Consider the following 17805-nt stretch of genomic DNA (forward strand, 5'->3'; position numbering starts at 1 on the left):
TTTTTCTGCATTGGGCCAATGCAATGCATTTGAGGGTTTGATGTATTTGGTTATGAAAGGGGCCCTGTGAGATATCTCCAAACTTAACCTATTCAGAGATTAAATCTATACCTGCTCACAGGCTTGCTGTGATGATAAATGAATTAAGAATTGAAAGCACTTTGTATGTATACGGAAAAGTGCTATTATTAATGGTATTTATCTCCCTCATCACATAGTATGGCTAGTTAAGCCTGTCTGCAGATCTAGGTTACATGACTGACAATCTGTGTGGAATTAAGATAATCACGCATATTACAAATTACAATAAATAGGTCAGATGCTCTTGGGTGGACTGTACTCTCATCTTCATCTAATTGTTTTTCTTTTTTAAAAAATGAGTAACTATGCATATTCCCAGAGCTTAGGTCAGGTGACTTTTTTCTATATAGAAGGAAAGAAATACATAGCAGATGTGCCTGAAGTACACAGAATCCCAAGAGGCCATGGGAAGTGAATTTTTTTTTAATGCTTGCTGATTGCTAAGAGAGTTACTGTGACATTGGAAAACTGAAAATGGTCCATCTGTGAAGGATTTCCCCCCACAGAAATAATATCAATGTATTTTAGAGGAATTAGGTGGAGGAAAATAAGGACATATTTTGGAAGACTAGGACCTCAGTTTAATTTAAATGTGATTATGAGGACAATGCCATGTATCATAATCATACTTTATCTGCTTAATATACTGTGTTGTGAATGAGACAGTGTTGTGTACTTATAAGCACATAGATTACTGATTGGATTAGTTACAGGTAGGTAGCCGTGTTGGTCTGATGTAGTAAAAAAAAAAAAATCCTTCCAGTAGCACCTTAGAGACCAACTAGGTTTGTCATAGGTATGAGATTTTGTGTGCATGCACACTTCTTCAGATACCTGCATGCACACGAAAGCTCATACCAATGACAAACTTAGTTGGTCTCTAAGGTGCTACTGGAAGGATTTTTTAAATTTTATTTTGATTGGATTAGTGTCATGCGTTATACGTGGGGCTGCCTCTGAAGACTGTTTGGAAACTTCAGACGGTGCAATGGCCAGATTGCTCCACAGAACAAGACTATCTGAGCATATAATGCCAATCCTGGCCTGACTGCACTGACTGCCAATTAGTTTCCATGCCTAAGTTAAAGTGCTGGTGTTGACCTATAAAGCTGTCTCAATACCTTAAGGATCTCCTCTCCCCACAAAAACCAAACTGGACCCTGTGCTTGTCATCTGAGGCCCTTCTTTATGTCCTCTCTCCTCAAGAGGTTCGATGGGTGGCAGCAAGAGAACATGCCTTTTCTCTGGTGAAAGCCAAACCATTCTTCTTTATTATGGTCTATGACCCTTAAATCATCTATGGTCTGTTATTAAGCTTTCTATTAAGCTTTTAATGTGTTTTTATTACTGATGCTCTGTAAAATGTGTTCTTAATATTGTACACTGCCCTGGGATCTCTTGATAAAGGGTGGTATATAAACCAAATAAACAGATAAATAGATTGACCCAGAATTTGTACTCAGGCTCTTCTTTTCAGAGCTTCCCTCCTCCTATTTCCGGGTCCCATCATAATTTTGACTGTTGTCCCAGTCCAGTAAGGGAGGTCCACACATAGAAGTTGGGCTCAAATCATCACATACTACTGCATTCTGTGTGTGGATGTCAAATGCTGTGCCAGGAGGCACATGATGCACATAGATCAAACGGAGGTGTGCATCTAAGCAAGCTTGTGCATTGGATTGTATACTGTAGATAGAGCGTGTCTGTGTAAATTTATTTTCTGCTGTGAATGACAGTCAGTACTTATTTCTTATCTATGACCAGTACATGCTGTTTTTATCTGTTTGTAAGCAGTCACGTGCTGCAACACTTCCTTGCATGTAGCCATCTCTTTATTAGGATCTATGTCTACAGTTATTATTGCAGTTACATCAGTAGTGGATGGTTTGATGAGCATCACTGCTCCCCTGACTGCCAGTGGGTCACATTGCTGCTGCTTACCAGGAGGTAGTGGGGAGGGGAGAGGTTGGTGCCATACAAACACCTGGTTGGGATCAGCAGGTTGTATCCACCAATGTATTTGCACTATGCTGACCTTAATGGGACTGTGCAAACAGTGAGCTCCCAGAGAGGAGCTTATGGCTGCTTTGCTCCTTCCATGTCCTTTTCACTGGCACTGTGTTGCTGATCTAAGCCAGGGATTGGTTTAGTATGCTGGTCCAACCTGGGCTCAACCTGGATTAAGCTCTCACTTTGTTATTTAGTGGTGGGTGAGGATCATAGCTGCCAAGTTTTCGCTTTTCTCGCGAGGAAGCCTATTCAGCATAAGGGAAAATCCCTGTAAAAAAGGGATAACTTGGCAGCTATGGTGAGGATAGACTTTAATCTAGGGTTGCCAGACTCAATAGAGGACAGGACTTCTGTGCCTTTAATTGCCCTGCTCTCTTTTGAGTCTGGAAACCTTAAAGAGAAACCAGCAGACCCTTTATTTAAGTTCCAAGCAAAGGGTCTGCTGGTTTCTCTTTAAGGTTTCCAGAATCAAAAGAGAGCAGGGCAATTAAGTCCTGTCCTCTATTGAGTCTGGCAACCCTACTTTAATCATGGGCATGAGTTTGGACAACATCCAGATCAAATCTTGGCTTACCTCAGTATGGAGTAAAAAAAAAGGCTGGGGAGAGGCAAAGCAGCAGTAAATTATTCCCCAGGAACTCACATGTTTGTGTGTTGCTGGTGAAGTGCTGTGTAAACCAGTCCTCCCCCCCTTAAATGAATCACACTTTTAAGTGTACAGTACATGGAACTCTCCGAAACAGACTGTTTCTGCAGGAACTGCAAGGTTCGTCGTCCCCCCCCCCCCAATTTTCCTGCAGTACGGTACAGTACTTAGAACTGTTGATGCACCAGGTTAAAAGCAGTACGTTGTTTTGGTTCTTGCCATTGAACGTTCAGTACTTCAACTCTAGCATTTAATTGACTCACCAAACACAACTTTGTTCCTTGGCTGGCTTCTTTTCAATTGTTTGTGTGCTTCTTCTTTCTCCTTGTTCCCAGAGAAAACATATAAACTGAATTTTCTATATTTGTACCAGTTCTATCTGGGCCACCAGTTGATTGAAAAGTCCTATTGTACATGTGTAATATAGGACATACAACATTTTCCTTGTGTTGTGTTATTTTCTAGCCAGGAGAGTTTAGGTGGTGGTCTTTACTGATGCATTTTGAGCGACGAGGTATAAATGTATTTCTAGTTTACTAACTCTTCTTAACCCAAGTGATAGCTGTGTATTAGCTCATTAATGCTCAAAATATTACAGGCCACAAAACTATTTTCTCCTGTCTAGGCTGCTTTTGTTCAATTAAAATCAAAAGTGTGTCTTGTAGCCCAAGCTATAAAAACTGTTAAATGCTTATTTAGTGCAAATGCCAACTGATTCTTAAAATAAAAATATTTCTAGAAGTGTGGTGGAAAGATAAACTTGAAGCCTTTAATCAGTTGTGCAGAGCAAATAGTAATACAACTGCTGCTAGTACTTTAACTGTATTTAATTGGGTTTTCAAATGTTTACTTCATTAATTCCTAGGTATTATATCATCATAAGATGCATTCAGGGTATAAGCTCTGTACTTCTCTTAGAATTAAAAGCCAATTAATTCAGAAATTGTTTGCATTGCTCCTTTGTGCACTCAAAAGGAGAATGGAAGTCTTCTCATGTTTGTTAAAATAAGAAGATTGCATATAATCTGCAGGAAAATCTAAGTCATGGGGACACTTTTGTAATAAATAATAGTGTGGTGTAACACAAGAGCTGAAATGTTATGGAGGAGAAACAACATTTTAAAACTAATTATGCAATTGTGGTTCTTAAACTACAGTGAGAATAACAGAAGAGCAGAAATGGCATCTCATTGATAAAACATGCTCTTTCCTCCCCCCTTTTGGAAAAGAAATTAAACAATGACCTAGATTGGCAGAGACAATGAAAGCTGTGGCTCTGAATAGCAGCCTGCTTGCCATTCTGATTTGGATATCAAAACAGATGAAATGTGGAAAATATGTAAGCGTTTTTCTGTCATGACCCATGCAAAGACCTACAGTTGGAAGGAAAAAAAGCATTGTTGCATGACCTTATTCTGACCCCTGCTTTACACATGTCAAGACTTTGCTTTCATATGCACTGTTTAGAGGATAATAGGGCGTGACATTGGCTTTTAAATAAATTTGTGTGGGAGCATGTTCATAAGACTTGTAAACCAGTTCACAGGAAGTTCTCCTATGTATGTTTCATTGAGGTTCGTGAAAGATGAGCTACCCTTTGCTTGATTTTGATTTTGGACCCACAAACCCACTCCAAATAGGTTTGCCCCCTCAATTCTCAGTTTCAAAATTCAGATTTTATTGCTTTGGTGATAGTGACATTACCCATGGCACCCATACTGGTCCCTGAACAACACCCCACATACTCTTCTCCTTTCCTTTTTACTAATAAGGTGGTGTTTGTAGTAACATCACCACCATCATCAAACATGTCAACAATGAAACAATTTAAAAGCAATTGTAAAAACAGTTACAGTTAAGCTCTCTCATCCATTGATATCAGGGTTGCCAAGAAGCGTGTCTAAAATTCCTCAAATGCCTGGATGTTTATTTTGTCCTGGCTAGGGGTCAGAAAACCAGGTGTGCAATGCCACCCTGCTGATCACTGCTGGTGTACAATGCTTCGGATGCTAAATATGTTGTAGGAGCCAGGACTAAATAGTCCAGTGCTACTTGTACCTAAGATGCTGGTATCTAGGCTCATCACAGTGTCTCAGTTGCAAGGACATTCTGGGAATATAGATTCCAGGACGAGGACGAGGGAAGCATAAAAAACTACATTGGTCATAGTTCTCAAAATTTAAATGCCCGGAATGGTACAATGGGAACATTGTACCATTCCAGGCATTTAAATTTTGAGCTGAAGAGGAATTTTTTTTCAGGGGGGGGGGTGAGAGAGCAGAGGGATTTCTGATCAGTTTGTAATGCAGTCAAGCACTGTAAGATGAACAAGTTCATATTCCGAGTCAAGTTATTGTCAGCTTTGGTTCTGTATATATCTGAACTTCATGGCAGATAGATGCAAATGAGGACACATGATCTCAAATTGCCAGCATTTGTTTCAATGGAGAGAGTGCAAACGTTCTTGGAGTGTGTCCATATTTGTTTTCAAGATTTTATTCTTTGAAAGAACCCAGTGGAAGTATGTTTTGCCCTAACATCTCTTAAGCATATTTTCTAAATGGCAGACAATATCAGAGCTTCACAGTTGTATTGCTTTCTTGGATATAAACCCTTAAAAGTATGTTGAACTCCAGTGGTGTTTCAGTAGTTTCAGTAGTTGCCATTTTCCTCCCCTGCTTTTTAACACTTCTTTTTGCTTTAGGCTAGGGCTATATGTGTTCTACAAAGTAATCCTGATGATGATGATGGTGATGATGATGATGATGATTTATTTGTATCCCGCCCATCCGGCTGGGTTTCCCCAGTCACTCTGGGCGGCTTCCAACAAAGATTAAAACACATCAGTATATTTTTGTTTTAATCAACCTTTCTCCCTGCACCCCAGCCCCCAGAAATTGAGGTTATTTATATTGTGTTTAAACAGCCACTCCTGTGAAACAGTTCCATTGTCATTATCTGAATGAGAGACCCATTAAGTGAATGCTGTGTAGCTGACAGCTCCTTAAAAAGAAATAATATGCCATGATAATTAAAGGGGAAAAGCTTCCTTCCGCTTCTGTTGAAAGAACTTGAAAGACAAAGCACTAGATCCAGGCTGGGATGGTTGTTGAAAGCATCCTTCCCCTTGTCAATCTTGTTGTACAGCTTAATAAAGCATAGACAGGACTTAATCAAAAGGAAAAAGGCCTTCTCCACCCAAGCTCAAGATAAACTATGATTGTCAATGTCACTTTCCCTTAAGAAAACCAGTAATAAAAATGCTACTTTCAGTAACAAGTCTGAATTTTATAATTTTATAGCAATATACTACTACAACTATTTTATGTAGGTGTTCTAAATTTTCATTACACTTTTGCAATCCTGATGGTTTTCACACACATAATATTAGTTGCATGAGTCAGTATTAGTATAGTATTAAAGCCATTTTACAGATGTGAGCACCGAGGCCGAATGTTTGAGGCAAGTTCCCTGATGTTGCTTACAATCCTTGGCAGTGAAAGGACTTAAACCATTCTGATGTGAACAGCTTTTTCTCATAATACATTCCTTTCTAAATTTCAATTGAGAAATATGATCTGGTAAACTAAGAATGTGTCCAAAATTTCCCTTGCCCAAATTTATTATTGGAGTTCTGTGTTTTCTCATCTTGTTTTTCTGAAGCTGAATTCTCCATTGTTCTGTTAAAAATAAATAACCTAACAAACCTTAAATTTATATAGCATAACCTGCATGTGCGGTTTGCTTTAGCTTTCATTTCCCTTCTAAACAACATTTGTTGCCCAGATTCTGAGGACTTACTGTTACAGGCACCCTATATGTAATCATGGGCATACCCTTCAAATTTAGGACAACTTATTGGCCAACTTTGTTATTGTAACCTTGCGTCTAAATTCTGAAATATTGTCCTTCAGACATGTTTTTCTGATTTGTCCCAACACAGGACCTTGTACAAAGTCATGAAAAAGTTTGACAATATGTCAGTTTTATCATTTCAAGTGACAGCCTTAACAAGTATAAAGACTAATATCAAGTGCTGTTTACACATTTGATTTTCCTTGATATTAATTTAGATAAATAACATGATTGTGGCCTGATTCTGTGAAAGGGAGCTGTTTGCTGACATACCATTTTTGCAGCTTTTCTACAGTTGTCTTTTCAGCATGTTATTTTTTGCCTAGCAATTCCATTTTCTGCTGCTCATGTCAGGGAGCAAAAGCTGTGATGGAGTAAGAACTTTAGTTCAAGAATGATCCTTAAATATTGCACTTACATGTTTGGGCAGAAATTTGCTTCCAAATGTTTTCTGGGAGCTAGTATTGCTTTTCTTCAGCATCCTTCATCCACATAGATTGGAATGTTCTTCCTCATCCCAACCCTTTCCACCATACATATTATAGACAAAGTTTTAAGCCTTCATCTTATCCAGACCAAACTTTCTTTTATGGCTTTTAAATAGTTTTGACCAGGGGTCCTCATACTTACCGGGCTTCGGGCCGTTGCCCGCCGCGCCGACCGTGCGGCGGGCCGGAGGGCCGGGGAGTGCGCGCCTGTGCGCATGCGCACACGCACACGGTCGGGGGAAAATCGCTTGTGCACATGCGTATGGGCCTCTCCCGACCTGGAAGTGCACCGGAAATAACCTCTTCTGGGTCGGGAGAGGCCCATACGCATGCGCACAAAGGATTTTCGGCAATTTTTTTCCGATTTTGAAGACCGCCGCCGCGCCGCGCGCTGTAAGAGCGGGCGGCGGGCGGCGGGGGTCGTCGCGGGCCGGATTGGGAGGCTAATTGGGCCGCATCCGGCCCGGGGGCCGTAGTCTGGGGACCCCTGGTTTTGACTAATTAGAAATGATGTTCTTGTAAAGGTTTTTTTATAGCAGTTAAAGCTTTCCTTCATTTCATAGATTAAATTTCCATTTTCCATTCAGAAAGGTAATTTACAGCTCATCTGAAGCATCAACTATTTTAGAAATTGGTTGGTTTGATTTTGGGTTGTTTATGTGTTGTTTTTTGGACGGTTGATTTATTTATTTGGGTTTCTGGGAGAGGAGGCAGAAACTTTATACTTTTAAATCAATTGAGCACACTTTGAAGATCTGTCCTTGAAAGTTGCATAATTCACATACAGATCTGAAGAGCTCATTAAGAAGAACCATACATAAACCCTGACACACTAAAGGAATATTAAATCAATTCAAATTGTGCATAGCCATGTAGTGTTATTGAAACATTTCAAAATGTTGAAAGAGCCTGGATTTGAAAAGGGCAAGTGGTTTTATAGACTTAGCTTCAATAAGTGATTTAAATTGTCAAATCATTCTCTAGTGTTGAGAAGCTTTAATCTCCTAAATTGTGAAGAACTGGGTTTCCTAAATCATTGTCAGGAGCAGAACTGTGGGGAGTCTTGTCAGGATTCAGTTGCAAGTCGTATTGAATCCTAATAGGAATAGGACTTTGGGACACACAACTGGTTAGCAATACTGTGTCTTACTGAGGACGCCATCAGAAACAGAAATAAAAATGAGGTCAAGCAAACTATAGTCAGTTTACCTAGAGAAGTTTGGGTTGAGAGTGAAGGAATGATGGAGACTGCCAGAGAAGCAAGAAAACAGGTACTAGTGAAGGCATTACTTGATATTCCAAGGTAGGGATAGGGGAGGATGAAAACCTACCTAATTCACGCTTTTCAAACCAAAATGTGAAGTGAACCATAGCTGCTGGCACAGAACAGAAGCAGGAGTCATGGGGACAAAGGGGTGTTGAAACTTCAAAGGAGTTCTTGAGTGCTGAAGGTCACAGAATACAGGAGCTACTTTTCAGCACCCTTGGAAATTAACACAAAAGTGGATAAGCAGTTTCAGCTGAGTGTACATAACTACACATCCATGGATGGTTTGTCATAGGTTTAATCTTTCTTGGATAACCTGATTCTACAGAAGATGACCCACCCTTATGTTGCTTTTTCTTGCAGCACTCCAAAAGGGTGAATGAAATGAACTGTCTGCATTCTAGTATCTGAGGAGCTGAGTTATTCTCTTGGAGAGTTGTTCTAAATGAGCCTGGCCAAGATACTGGATCTGTGTGAAGAGGACTAAGGATATAATAGGATGTCAACTGAGACAGAACTTCAAGGGGCTGTTAAAACCAGCACAAAGAAAGACTCGAAGAAGAAAGGTAGGAACTCCCCAAACTTTGCAGTTTGGTACAGATTGTGTTCTATTTATACTTGGATTCTTTATGGTTTTAGAAAATTAGCTAAATTCCTGATAGGTGCACATATTGTTGCTTTGCTGTTTTGTTCTGTTGTCCAAGTTGCCTAAAAATAAATGAATGCTTTAGAAAGGTAATGCATGTTTCCTCAAAGCGCTTTAAAAGTGACCATTCCCACTGCTTTTCACAACAATTAATTCCACTCTGCTAGCCGATTCAGCATTTCATGTTTTCCCTTGGCTTTGTTATTTCCTGACTGATCCTTGCCAATCAGGAATCACATAATGAACATGGTGAAGTTGCAGTGTTATGTAGCCAATCTGATTCTGCTAAGTGCTATTGCTATGAAATTCATGTTGGTCTGCACATAGGTAAACAGATTTGGGTATATATTGATGCCATGTAACTAACAACCTTACACTGAATGACAAACACTTTTGCTCCAATCTCCCTCCTCTACAAAATGGTGAAATGACACACTATTCACAGCTGATGTAAGCATTAGGGGAAAATACTTTGTCCTTTAATTTGTTTTGTTTTTTACACATGCTGCTTTATTATACAAAGCACAACTATTGTTGAAAGAACTAGGTTAATGACAGTTAACTAAAATCTCCTGTGTTTGTCAGATACTATGTTTTCACTGTTAACCTTGGATCTTCAAAGTATAAAATGTACAATAATCTTCCTTAGAACCGTGTGCCATGTCTGCGCCTGTAAGGTCACTCAGAGAAGCTGACAACAAAAGTTTTCCCATCTATAGACACTGAATCTCTGGATAAAATGGGAGAAATGCCTGCTGCCATAAGGGGAAGACAAGGAAAGATGTGTCATTTTGGAAGTACTACTTCATATGTACATATGTTGGTGTTCTGACTAAAGTTTCCCCAAAATAGGAGCTCAGAATTTATGGCCAATCCTCCTGTGGGTTGTACTAGGTCTTCCTTGTTACTTTCTTTCATCTGGCTCCTCCTCCAGCTATTTTAGCTGTCAAGGCTTCAGCACCCACCCATCTCCCAAGTTTGTCTTTGAATTGCAGTGCAGGAGGCTGGCAAACCCATATCTGGGATGGTAGCATTAAGCTCCTCATCTATGAAAAATGCAGGAAATGGAGTGGAGGGAGAATTGCAAGTCGACCTGTTGGCTCCAATTGATGTAATAGCTGGACTGTGGCTATTGTCCCCTCATACTGTAGTTTTGACTTCCAGATCTGGGATTCTGTCTTTTTGTCTTCATAGCATCAGTACAGACTCTAGCAGAGATTTCTTTTCTCTGGCTTGTTGAGATGCTTTCTTTTCTCTTGGAGGTTTGTGGACTTAGGTTGGAGTCCCCCTAACTCAGAATGCTGGAAGTTGTGATGAGTCCCAGGTGTTTGGCTGTAGCAGTGGAGATGGCTGTATTCCAATCCCCTCTATGGTTTGCCTGTCCTTTCTGGTACTATATAGCCCCAGGTTCTGCTGTTCTACTGATAATGTATGCTTGCTTGCTCCCACTCTTGCTGAGTGCTGTTTTGATAGTGAGCTAGTGGATTGAATTACCACAATAAAGATGTGACTGTAACGATATGCATACTGGAATAAGACCAGAGATGCTTTTGATCACAAAATCCTTAAAAGTATCAGAACAACTTGCAACTTTTATTTTATTTTAAGTCATTTTTATTTTAAGTCAAGTCTCAAAAAGCAGTGGGTGTTTGGCAGTGGCAATAAGCCAGTTGGGATGTTCCTGACAATCAAACAGCAGCAATTTGGTCCACATCCTTAGGTTAGCATAAGAGAATGAATTGTGAGAGGTTCGAAATGCTGAAATTAAATTATATCATCAGAAACTTGGTTCCTAACTTCCCTTTTATGAATTGAACAGAGTTCATGTTCATGACCCTTGGGAATGGAATGAGATATCATGTAAGGGACCCCTGACCATTAAGTCCAGTCGTGAATGACTTTGGGGTTGTGGCACTCATCTTGCTTTACTGGCCGAGGGAGCTGATGTTTGTCTGCAGACAGTTTTTCCGGGCCATGTGGCCAGCATGATTAAGCCGCTTCTGGTGAACCAGAGCAGCACGTTTACCTTCCCACCAGAGCTGTACCTATTTATCTACTTGCACTTGACGTGCTTTCGAACTGCTAGGTTAGCAGGAGCTGAGACTGAAAAACGGGAGCTCACCCCATTGCAGGGATTCGAACCGCTGACCTTCTGATCAGCAAGCCCATGTAGGGAGCTGCAAATGGAGGGTGAAATTGTTGGAAATCTCCTCTTCCCTTAAAGTGAGCAGAGCAGCAGCATAGGATCCAAGCCAGAATGGTTATAGAATGATAGTTATAGTTGGTAATTAAAATTCATGGGACAATTGTTTTAAATCATGGCAAACTCATATGAGTGGTTATTTCAGACTCATGAGACTACTTGAATGAATGAATCAATATGTTTCAGATTACATTAAAGACTCTCTTGTTTACTTATGTGCACTTAAGGAATGCTTGTTGACATGTTTCTATTTATTCATATATAACATTTCCATCTATTGCTCCTCATTCTGCTGTACTGAAGTCCTACCTTCAGCTTCACCTTTAATATGTTCCTATTGAGATAAGGCCTTCTTGAAATTTAAACATCCAAATTGTGGAAAAATAATAGTAAAAGGCAAAGGACAAATATTTTTAGTATGTATTTGACATGAATGTGTGTGTCTCTAAAGCAGGCATCGGCAACCTCCAGCCGCCCATGGAGGCCGTTTATCCAGCCCACGGGCCTACAGACCAATTAATTTAACATAATTTTTTTGGGGGGGGGGATTGTCACTGTAAAGTCCATAATTCTGAACAAGAGAGCCAGGAAAAGTGAGATAACATGCAGATAAACACATCCTGCAAACCAGCTTCTTCTGTCCACATAACTGAAAAGAAATAAATGCACTTTGATTATCACGTACCAGTATCAATATTATCAGGATCAATATTCAGTGAATCCATGGGACAACACATATAAATCATAGAGACTCTTTGTCTTATTATATTTACAAATGAGGCTTTTGAAATTATTCCATCCAAATAATGTCAGTTATATGTATTGTTTGCTGTTATGCTTTCTGCTTTTGGATACACATTATCAACCTGAGCCCTTACTGGAATGTGGCCTTAGAGATGCTGGGATCAAGCACCAGTTCTGGTATGTGATTGTCAACTAAATTAGACAGCATACTATATTTTATATTTGCACCTGGGTTCCCCCCCCCCCAAAATAAATTAAATGTAGTCATCCTTATTGGGTTTTCTTTGGTATGCAAACGTGAATTAAAAAAACCATGAAATTAAAAAAAATCACAGGTGCTAAGAAGTGTCCAGTTGCTCTTTTGAGTATTATTTGTGTATAATTGCAAATAAGAATAAATCGAAGCATATAGAGAGAAGCTGTTTCAGTCATAATTTCTATTGGCAGTAAAATGTTCGATTCACTTCTTGTAATATTTACTCCAGTAAGCTTCATAAAATAATGTCACAGGAAATTGAAGTGTGCCGTAAACAGAGTAACTGAATATTGTGCAATTCTTATTAGAACAAACAGAACGTGAGCACAAATGCTTTTCTAGCCTGCAGTTCTCTCGCAGAGTTTCCTAGTACTGTGACACTCCATGCACCCATTCATGGAAAACTTTGGCTCCTGCTATCAATCACTTCCCATCATGAAAACAGAATTGAAAATGCACACCACCCACTATATATTGGCAGTAGGATGCATCCAAATTAATCATGTTCCTTACTGAAAGTCCAAGTATCAGTGTCTTGAATCATGTTCATTCAGATAGTATAGGCTACAGAAGGAGGTATGTGGTTTTTATAAAAAAAAATAAAAAACCAATCTATATATAAAATTCCAAAGCATGCTGTGCAGTAAAAGTGAAAAGGAAAGCTGATTCTCCCCTCCCCCCATTTATTTTTCATTGGATTGAGTCACACCCCGTATACATCAACAAATGAACCCTAGCCTAGTGCAGTGTGTGACACAATTGACATTTTGAAAAAAATGTGCATTTTTCAAGTTCATTAACTGCCATCAATGGGATCTAGCAAGCAAGGCACCTGAAGTTGTGTTGGTAATCACCTAGTTTGTTACGCAATGGAATTTTTTATTCCCAATAAATAAGGCCTTTGATTTAGAGATGAAGAGGTTTCGGCTCTTCCAGTAAATTGCATAGATGGAACAGGGAACCTATTCAGCTCAAAATAACCATGCGAGCAGGAGAGTAACAGTTTGTGTATGTTCTTCGTAATTGGGAACTTTAACTCATTTATTGATTGGAATTGTAGCACATCTCATTTCAGCATGTTTTAAAAGAAGTAGACAGTGGGAAAGAGTAACCTTCGTGTTTCAAATTCCTACTGTGAGGAAAATATGGTGCCTGCCCCCTATATCTGGTGCCCTGGAAAACAAAATCCACACACTTAGGGCCAAACTAGATCAGACAACCATTCACACAGTGTATTTTGAAAAGTAAACAGCAGATTAGGACACCCGGTGTGGAAAAGAGGAGGGATTTAACCCACACACATGCTATTTGCATTGGAAGGAAAGCTTCCATTAGTGTTCATGGGAGTTTTCCTATCAGTGCAAATGGCAGGTGCAGGGCTACCCTTCCCCAATGCTAATCAGGATCAACCCTCCGCCTGCAATTTACTTTAAAAAGCTATTTGAAATGAGATAAGAATGTTTCTACTTATTATATATCACCACAGAAAAAGAGTAGAAATACAAACAAGGCAAGCATGGAGGTGGTTCGAGTTAATTTGTTACCCATGAATATATCAATGTCTTAATCATAACAATGGTTTACTTTTTAAAATTTCATTAAAGAACAGAGAAAAAAAATAGATGGTTATGTCTTGTATTGTGCCTTATTCTAATAATTGTCAAATAAATATATTTTGATAAATCTGTCATCTTGTGTCAGTTGTGTATTCTGGCTAACCCTAAAAGTTTAGTTAGTAAGATTATAATTTGGCAGAAGATTTGGTTAAAATGTTTAATTGATATTTGTATAATTTATGTAATTGGAAAATGGATTAGATATTTAAATTGGAAAATCTAATAAAAATGTTTATTTAAAAAAAGTTTAGTTAGTAAGACAACTCTCTTACCCATTTTTTTATAATGGGGGGTCCTGGTGATTTCCAGTGCTGCCCAATACAAAGTCTGGTTTTAATTAAAAGGCTCCACAGTAGTTGTAAATTGGCTTTCCCCATTTCTCTTGTTAGATACTGGATAAAAGATACCTTCAGGGTTTTTTTTAAAGTAATTTGTTACCCAGTGATTTGTTGAACAATATTGAATACTTCTTGCATTGATTTATTTGTTCATTAATTTGGACTTGTCCGATTACACACAATTTATGTTTGTATAACTAGCACCATGTCTTGTTTGGCCTTGAGTACTTAACAGAAAGTGTTTGGGGAAATGACTAGGTGACTCTGGAAACAAGAGCCCCCTTCTTTGTTTGCTGTGTTGATGTTTTTAAACTGCTTAAGCCCTGGTGCAGCTGGTTCGTAAGATTGAGAGGAGTTTCCTCCCAGAATTCTTGCTTTTGCCTTCCCTCCTTTCACTGGACTTTTTCCTTCTGCCACATTGGCAGGTTGTGAACCACACTTGCACTCTTCTGAACCCATGACCAGCTCAACCAGGAAAAATGTAGCTACTTACACCTGCAGTTTTTCTCCTCCTCCATGGACTCAGCTAGATTGGGAAAGAAAAAGTGTTTTATATGTAAAATAAAAAAATTCCTTCAGTAGCACCTTAAAGACCAACTAAGTTTATATTTTGGTATGAGCTTTCGTGTGCATGCACACTTCTTCAGATTCTTCAGATGTTTTATATGTGTTGTATATGCGATATAACACCGTGATGCCATGAAGGAAAAGTGGAGTGCAATGTATTTCTTATTTTTCTGTTTTCACTTGGCTGTGTAATAACATTCAGGGACTGTAACAAAGACTTGGCCTAAAGTGCTCCAAGATAAAAAAGGGTCGGGGATGTGTAAGAGCAAAGGAGCATTTAAGAAATGTGAGCTAAGTCCACTCTCGGAGGAGTGTATGTGGTTAAATCTTTACCGAGGGCTTTTACCTGGCAGAGTTTTCATTGTTCAGACAGTGCAATGCTCCCTGCTTTGCCCTATGGAGCCACTACAATGTCTTAATGAAATTTATGGCAGTAAATAAGTGGCACATGTGAGGTATTATGTGAATTATTAATGATGTGTATGTATAAAGCTTTTAAAGTAACATGGGTCCAATTTCTTGTGCTATACTCTGTTGCCCTATTTTCTCCCTTCTGAAGTTTAACTTTCTGCTGCTACTCATCTCTAACTGCACACAGGAAATATTCAAAGGCATCTTTCAGGTTTATTTTGAATCCCGCAGTGTAGTTTACTCCCAGGCTCTGCAGTGCTTGGCAGAACCAGCCAGAGCTGTGCCTGTAGAATTGGCACAGTGTTTGCTCAAGCCAATAAAAACATTCAAAAGAGATTTTGTCTGGGATGGGAATATTTTTTTATATAGCAAAACCAGTGTCTCTTCAGAGAGATTTTATTTATTTTATTCGTTTTTGGATACCTGCCTTCATCTGATTAGAAACACAGGGTTCTTCACAAGACAATAACCCACCACCCCATCAAAAATACCTCCCATAAAACCATAAAACATAAATAAAAGCCTAATGTGGGCAATTTGGATATGCACATGTCTTCTATGGAGACGACTGATCTATGGAGGAAGAGTCAGCATCAGTTGCGAAACAAAAGTTCCAGCAAATGGGCCTCAGAAACTTTACTGGAAAAGCTTCGCTGGGTGATTTTGGGTTACCATTATAACGGGAATACAAAGAAATATTCAGCCAACCACTACACACCCTTTCCATCTGATTTGGCTTTCCTCTCGGAGCAAGTGGCTAAAGCTTGTGGTTTTCCACGTTTCCAAGCAGAAGCAGGAATCCTCAACTACTATCACTTTGATTCATCTCTGGGATTTCATGTGGATGAGTCCGAAAATTGGACTGTTCTCAGACGCTTCTATCATTCTGTTTTGGACAGTCATCCATATTTTTGTTAGGGGGGCTGAAACGAGATTAAGCTCCTGTGGCCATGTTCATGCACAGCGGGGACATGATGATCATGCCCGGCTTCAGCCGCCTGCTGTACCACGCAGTCCCCAGGATTCTGCCCAACCTGGAGGGGATAGATAGATAGATTTCTTTATTCGGCTATGAGCCCACAACAGAAAACTGGAGGGGAAGCCTTTGCCTTCTTGCCTAAAGCTGCCTCTCCCTGCTGACCTTCCTGAAGACTCTGTTATGGAGCCCTGCTCTCAGGAGGACTGGCAAGTCTGTGCCAAGTATCTGCAAGCATCCCATGTCAACATGACTGTCAGGCAAGTGTTTGCTGAAGGTCAGAGCTTCCCAACTGAAGCCAGGACAGGGAGAGGCCTGGATGCTTCCTCCATAGGCTCTTATCATGAGGAGCACAGTGAAATAAAAAAAGCACAAGTCTGATACGGGCAGCTGAAACCTGGCCATATGGAGCAGCAACATACTAAGTGGATGTGTAACAAAATGTTTTGAACTTTGTGGGCAAAGTACATGGCTCGGACCAAAAGACTACTTGTGTTTTCTCCCAAGGTCACACAACTAAAGAATGTCACTCCAGTGCTTTGGTTAAAACCATCTGAATATAATATACGGTCACTGACTTATAGCTGTCTTGTTACTCACTGTATCAAGTGACATCTTTTAGAAGACATCTGAAGGCAGCCCTGTTTAGGGAAGTTTTTAATATCTGATGTTTTATTGTGTTTTTAATTTTTGTTGTTTTTGTTGTAATATGTTGTTGTTGTTTAGTCGTTCAGTCGTGTCCGACTCTTTGTGACCCCATTGACCAGAGCATGCCAGGCACTCCTGTCTTCCACTGCCTCCCGCAGTTTGGTCAAACTCATGTTCGTAGCTTCGAGAACACTGTCCAACCATCTCGTCCTCTGTCGTCCCCTTCTCCTTGTGCCCTCCATCTTTTCCAACATCAGGGTCTTTTCCAGGGAGTCTTCTCTTCTCATGAGGTGGCCAAAGTATTGGAGCCTCAGCTTCAGGATCTGTCCTTCCAGTGAGCACTCAGGGATGATTTCCTTCAGAATGGATAGGTTTGATCTTCTTGCAGTCCATAGGACTCTCAAGAGTCCCCTCCAGCACCATAATTCAAAAGCATCAATTCTTCGGCGATCAGCCTTCTTTATGGTCCAGCTCTCACTTCCATACATCACTACTGGGAAAACCATAGCTTTAACTATACGGACCTTAGTCGGCAAGGTGATGTCTCTGCTTTTTAAGATGCTGTCTAGGTTTTTCATTGCTTTTCTCCCAAGAAGCAGGCGTCTTTTAATTTCGTGGCTGCTGTCACCATCTGCAGTGATCATGGAACCCAAGATATATATGGCATCCTGGAGATATTTGAGACCACTAATTAAAATGTAGAAGGGCTGTAGCTCAGGGATAGAGCATCTGCTTTGCATGCATAAGCTCCCAGGTAGGGCTTGGGAGTGTCTCTTGTCTGGAGATCTCCTGCCAGTCACTGTAGACAGTATTGAGCTAGATGGACCATTGGCCTGTCCAGTAGAAGGCAGCTTCTTATGTTCCTAATAGCAAATGGCTTGTAATCATAAAACTTGGTGTATGCCTGTTCCTGCTCCACCCTTTCCTAAAATTATTAGCAGAAGCAGAGAGAGGGATTTGAAGGAGTGTTCCCAGGGACTTAATTAATTTCTCTCTCATACACTCTTGGTCATTTCCTCACAAATTAGGCATCCTACCACAAGGGGGTGACAA

The 17805-nt window shown here is 39.9% G+C and overlaps 1 protein-coding gene and 1 pseudogene across 2 annotated transcripts in view; both read left to right on the forward strand.

The window, feature by feature from the left end:
- DAB1 (DAB adaptor protein 1) overlaps positions 1-17805 on the forward strand; it is a 206900-nt gene that overhangs the window by 48961 nt on the left and 140134 nt on the right. For both annotated transcript variants that reach the window (XM_088673999.1, XM_088673998.1), the window contains exon 2: positions 8711-8913. In XM_088673999.1, the coding sequence (XP_088530125.1) occupies positions 8847-8913 (67 nt within the window). In that variant the 5' untranslated portion in view covers positions 8711-8846. The remainder of the gene's footprint in view (positions 1-8710; positions 8914-17805) is intronic.
- Positions 10018-16309, forward strand: LOC132592476 (nucleic acid dioxygenase ALKBH1 pseudogene; annotated as a pseudogene).

The sequence above is a fragment of the Zootoca vivipara genome, chromosome 7 (assembly GCF_965207765.1).
Source record: "Zootoca vivipara chromosome 7, rZooViv2.hap1.1, whole genome shotgun sequence".
NCBI lineage: Eukaryota > Metazoa > Chordata > Lepidosauria > Squamata > Lacertidae > Zootoca > Zootoca vivipara.